This window comes from Rosa chinensis, chromosome 3 (genome assembly GCF_002994745.2).
Source record: "Rosa chinensis cultivar Old Blush chromosome 3, RchiOBHm-V2, whole genome shotgun sequence".
In the NCBI taxonomy this organism is placed as follows: domain Eukaryota; kingdom Viridiplantae; phylum Streptophyta; class Magnoliopsida; order Rosales; family Rosaceae; genus Rosa; species Rosa chinensis.
This window is the reverse complement of record NC_037090.1, coordinates 11,925,679-11,931,145: the sequence shown is the minus strand read 5'-3', so window position 1 is coordinate 11,931,145 and position 5,467 is coordinate 11,925,679. Positions and strand designations below refer to the sequence as shown.

Here is a 5,467-nt window from a genome sequence, read left to right as displayed (position 1 = left end):
ACTTCTTAATATATAAGAATGGAAGATCTTTGAGAATCTTAATCACTTCGGATCAAGTACATAGTTTGGACCCTTATGCTTACACCTAAGACGTGGCCGTGTGCCCCACATGAAGTACCTCATAAAAAGAATCTAATCTATGCATTTTCTTTTATGAAGACAACAGAAATGATAACCATTGATGACTTTTTGTCCTCCTAGTGTATATAAACAGAGTCGGTAGTTCACAGACAAAAAAACCCTTCAGCAAAAATGAAGTGCAGAGCTTTTTCAGTCTCCTTTCTATGTCTTCTCTGTTTTGCAACTGCAAAAACCCAAAGTAGTCTAAAGAGAGGATCTTCTCTTTCAGTGGAGGATGATTCAGATTTCCTAACCTCACCAGACAAGTCTTTCACGTGTGGGTTTCATGGGGTTGGCACAAATGCCTACTGGTTCTCAATTTGGTTCACAAGCTCAAAAGACAGGACCATTGTTTGGATGGCCAACAGGGACAAGCCAGTCAATGGCTTGGGGTCTAGAGTCTATCTGAGCCGAGATGGCTCGATGGTCTTGACTGATGTAGATGGAGCCATCATCTGGAAGAGCAGCACCAACTCGAGTACCAATACTGTTGCTGAAAGAGCTGAGCTTTTGGATTCTGGCAACCTTGTTCTGAAGGACCCTAGTGGTAAAATTCTATGGCAAAGCTTTGATTTTCCTACTGATACTTTGCTCCCAAACCAGCACTTTAGAAAGAGCAATAAGTTGATTTCTAATTTGGGAAGAGGGGATTTTGGTACTGGCTATTTTAGTTTCTATTTTGATAATGATAATGTTTTGAAGTTGATGTATGATGGTCCTGATATTTCTAGCTTGTACTGGCCTGACCTTGATTATAGTGTGTTTCAGAATGGTAGAAATGCTTATAATAGTAGTAGAGTTGCAGTTTTAGATGAACTTGGTAGTTTTTCGTCTAGTGATCAACTGCAATTTAGTGCTTTTGACATGGGTTTGAGAGTGAAAAGGAGGTTGACAATGGATTATGATGGAAATCTAAGACTTTATAGTCTTAATAGCTCAACAGGATTGTGGATAATCACATGGCAAGCTATGGTGGAGCTTTGTAAGGTTCATGGGATATGTGGGCAAAATGGGATTTGTATATATACACCAGGGCCAAAGTGTTCATGTCCTCCTGGCTATGAAGTAGCTGATGCAAGTAACTTGAACTTGGGCTGCAAGCCTAAGTTCAAGCGTACATGCTCGAAGTCCCAAGAAGAGAAATTTGTGCGGATTCCGCAAGTAGATTTCTATGGATTTGATCTCAATTATAGTGTAGCAATTTCAATTGATGATTGCAGACAGCTCTGCTTGGGGGATTGCCGGTGTGAGGCATTTAGCTATAGGCTAAATGGGGAAGGGTGGTGTTACACCAAAAGTGCTCTTTTCAATGGCTACAAGTCTCCAGATTTTGTGGGCAGTATATACTTGAGAATGCCTGTGAGTGTGGAAGCACCATTACTAGTCACCAGGCTCAATGCCCTGGATTCATGTAAGAGTACTGAGGCCCAAAAAATGGGTTCTGCTTCAATGTATGACAATACTAGTAAAAGGGTAAGATGGGCATATCTGTATTGGTTTGCTACTGCAGCTGGTGCAGTTGAAATTCTCTTCATACTTTCAGGTTGGTGGTTACTTTTCAGAAGACATGGCGCTAGAGCTCCTATCGAAGATGGATATCATGTGATTTCGAGTCAATTTAGAATGTTTCGGTACGCTGAGCTCAAGAAGGCGACCAAAACATTCAAGGAAGAGCTGGGAAGAGGGGCTTCTGGGGCTGTGTTTAAGGGTGTTCTGGAAGATGAGAGAGTGGTTGCTGTGAAGAAATTGGCAGACATTTATCAAGGTGAAGATGTGTTTTGGGCGGAAGTAAGCATAATTGGTAAAATCAATCACATGAACCTAGTGAGAATATGGGGATTCTGTTCAGAAGATAAACACAGACTCCTGGTGTCTGAGTTTATTGAAAATGGATCACTAGACAAGCACTTGTTCCCCCAAATTTTCTTGGATGGCAAGAAAGGTTTAAAGTTGCAATAGGGGTTGCAAAGGGTTTAGCCTATCTTCACCATGAGTGTCTAGAATGGGTTATACATTGTGATGTGAAGCCTGAAAATATACTCTTAGACAGTAACTTTGAGGCAAAGATTGCAGATTTCGGGCTAGCAAAGTTGACTCAGAGAGGCAGCCAGAGCTCTATGTTCTCAAAAGTTCGAGGAACAAAAGGGTATATGGCCCCGGAGTGGGCTCTAAACCTTCCAATCACTGCGAAAGTGGATGTTTACAGTTACGGAGTGGTGATTCTAGAGTTGGTGAAGGGCATTCGACTTTCGAATTGGGCATTGGAGGATAGCGAGGAGCAAGAGGCAGAGCTGACTAGGTGTGTGAGGATAGTGAAAAGGAAGATTCAATGTGGAGAAGATTCATGGATGGAGGATATGTTGGATCCAAGACTAAAAGGGCAGTTCAGCAGGAAACAAGCAGAAAAGATGGTTGAGATTGGTATTTCTTGTGTGGAAGAAGATAGGAGCAGAAGACCAACAATGGATTCAGTATTACAAGATTTGCTAGAATGTGAAGGTGAGTCCTATGTGCATCTGTAAAAAAAAATTAAAAATAAATTTGGCTACAAGTGCATATGTAATTTTTTTTTTTGAGAATAAGAAACCTTTATTGATAATAACCAAAATTACATCATACGGGAATGACCGGTGGTGGACATGAACTCCCCACTCTCCTCCCTAAAACCTAAACCAGTTACGGGTCCGTCATCAAAAATGACCTCCATGAGCCGAAAGGGCCCAACCCCTAACCAAACCAATCGCCCCTCAACTCGGGCTACAGCATAAGGCAATTTCCGAGAGTCACGATAAATCCCTGTAGCCAACATAACAAACAGCCACTTCCCCTTCATCCACACCGTGTCCCAATCCAACCAGACCACGTGCAAGAGCAAGTCACTACCACATTGACAACAAGAAAACACCGAGAGTAAAACATGTAGTCCCCGGACATAACGCCATATCAACGGCACTTCATCCATACTAACCCAAGAGACAAAGTACATCCTCACAGCCAACCTCAAGAGGAAAGATACTCCCTTCAACACCATGGCCCAAAACCGCCAGACCATGTGCAGGAGCTTCTCCCCATTACTTTGACCACAAAAAGGTAAATTGAATTCCTGGGAATAACACGACATACCTACCATAGCAATACTCCAAAACCCTAGCTCAAAGGAGTAGGGACTTATTAGACTAAGCCAAAAACCTAAACCAAAAACTGAAATAGCACTAAAAAACAAAAAAATACCATCGGAATCCATAGAATTGCCTAGAAGAACCTCCGGCGAATTACCAAGATCCCTCCTGCCAAGCTCGGCCCAACCACCAATCTTCCAAGCCAAGACCGTCAGAGCTGCAGATCGCTTATTCCTCCGCCAGCCTCGCCGCGAACGATCCGGTGCCATCCAACCACACCACCAACCTTCATAGACCTCCGCCCAAATCAGTGATCGAACCCAAAAGAGCAGCATATCCCTTTTGGAATCACCACTGATAGGAGAACCCCAATCCCGCCGCCGATCAACCCCACTCCAGTGCCACTCTGCACCTACGATCGCCCACGACCATAGAAGGTCAGATCGAAATCGATCTACCCACCCTGACATCCACCTCCCTTCCATCTCTCCTAGACCACGCTTGAGATTGAAACCTGCCAAAGTTACCAGAAATCTGAGAATTCCGAGGAGGAAAGTGCCCGTCCGGCTGCGCGCGCCAAACGCCGACGAGACCAGAGGCCCACGCCGACGCGGGTGCGCCGCCGGACGAGGAAGATTTTTGTCGAGGGGAACCCTAGCTATGAGAGAGAACGAGAGCGTTTTTTGATTATTGAAATTGTGTTGCATATGTAATTTTACTTGCACTGAATCCTGTAGTATTTGCCATTATGTATTTTTTTTTTAGCAAAAAATAAATTACTGAATCTGATATTGTTAAACAGCGACAAGGGTAGCCCATGGTCCACCATTGTACCGATGCATATGTAAAATTTTACTTGAACTGAATCCTGTAGTATTTGCCATTATGTAATTGTTGTTGAAGGAAATCGACTTATGTGTGCCTAATAAAACTAGGATTAGTTCCATGATTGTAATAGGAGAGAATGTTCTAGAATTCTTAGTCCTATTCGGAATAGTTTTTCTTGTAACATTAGAACATGTACTTTGTAATCCCTATATATAGGGCTCCTATTCTCAATAATGAATACACAATTCTCTCTTCAATCTCTCTTGAATAATTTATTCTTAAACACGTTATCAGCACGAGTTCTAACCACAAAACCAAAAATCCAAAAATTGAAATTCTCTTCAACATCACATTTTCCACCTTTGCACCTAGCCCGAGCTAGCCTAGCCGCTGCTGCCCGCCTGCACGCCCCTGGGCTGCATGCTACCCCTGCAGCCCTTACGCACCTGTGTGCGGCCTATTGCCCCTGCAGCATCGCCGCACGCCGGCTGCCCCTGCAGCACAGCAGGACGCTCGTTCCTGTGCACATCAGCCTGCTTGCACGCCCCGATATGTCTGAATTGAGACCTCAGATCAAAGTCCTTCCTACTTCAAAGTTGTTCGTCTTTGTCTCTTCTATCTGACCTCCGAATTTCAGTCTTATTAGAGTTGTTTTACGAAAGCTGTTCAGAAGGCAATCTACTCCAAATTTCAATAAGTAAGTTTTAAATTAAAGTTCCGGCTTTCCCAAATTTAAATTCCTTCTTTCTTTTTCTCGGGGACTTTCAACCTCTCTTCTTCTACATCCCACCTTTCTTATAACGTGGGTTCGATTTTTTGAAAAGCGGAATCATGGGGATTCACTCTAAGAACTAAGAGCGTTCGTAAACTAGGAACTAAGAGCGTTCGTGAACATCGAAATATTACGGACTAAGAGTGTTCGTAAGCTTCGGACTAAAAGCGTCCGTAAGCATCGATTTATGACCATTTAAACATCATTATTTCGGTCTAATCCAAAAATTCTTGGAAATCAATTTCTTGGTAGCTTAGCTTGGAAATCTTATTATTAGTTTTCGTGGAAGCATTAACTCTGAAACTAACTTGTTCTTGTTTCATCTTTCAGGATGTCAAACATGAACAAACTCGATTTTGTTCCATTGGATCATGCAGGAAAAAGGTACTTAATATGGTTCATTGATGTCGAGATCCACCTTATTGCATACTATCCAAGAACTTTGTCCTATAGAAACAGCTCCAGACCCTCAAACTGAGAATGATAATTCCAGGGCACTTGCCTTCATGAAAAGTCACATGGATAGTGACCCCTAGTTTGAATTCATAAATGAGGATAGCGTTATAAAGCTTTGGCAAGCGATTCGCGAACGATATGACAATGTTTGTGACTCCATCCTTCCGAATAC

The 5,467-nt window shown here is 42.7% G+C and overlaps 1 protein-coding gene across 1 annotated transcript; it reads left to right on the top strand.

Moving 5' to 3' along the window:
- Positions 1-222: 222 nt before the first annotated feature.
- Positions 223-2,718, top strand: LOC112191709 (putative receptor protein kinase ZmPK1). The gene is given in 2 exon segments (XM_040516019.1): positions 223-2,031; positions 2,034-2,718. Coding segments are annotated over 2 exon segments (2,388 nt in total). The 5' UTR covers positions 223-252; the 3' UTR covers positions 2,643-2,718.
- The last annotated feature ends 2,749 nt before the right edge of the window (positions 2,719-5,467 follow it).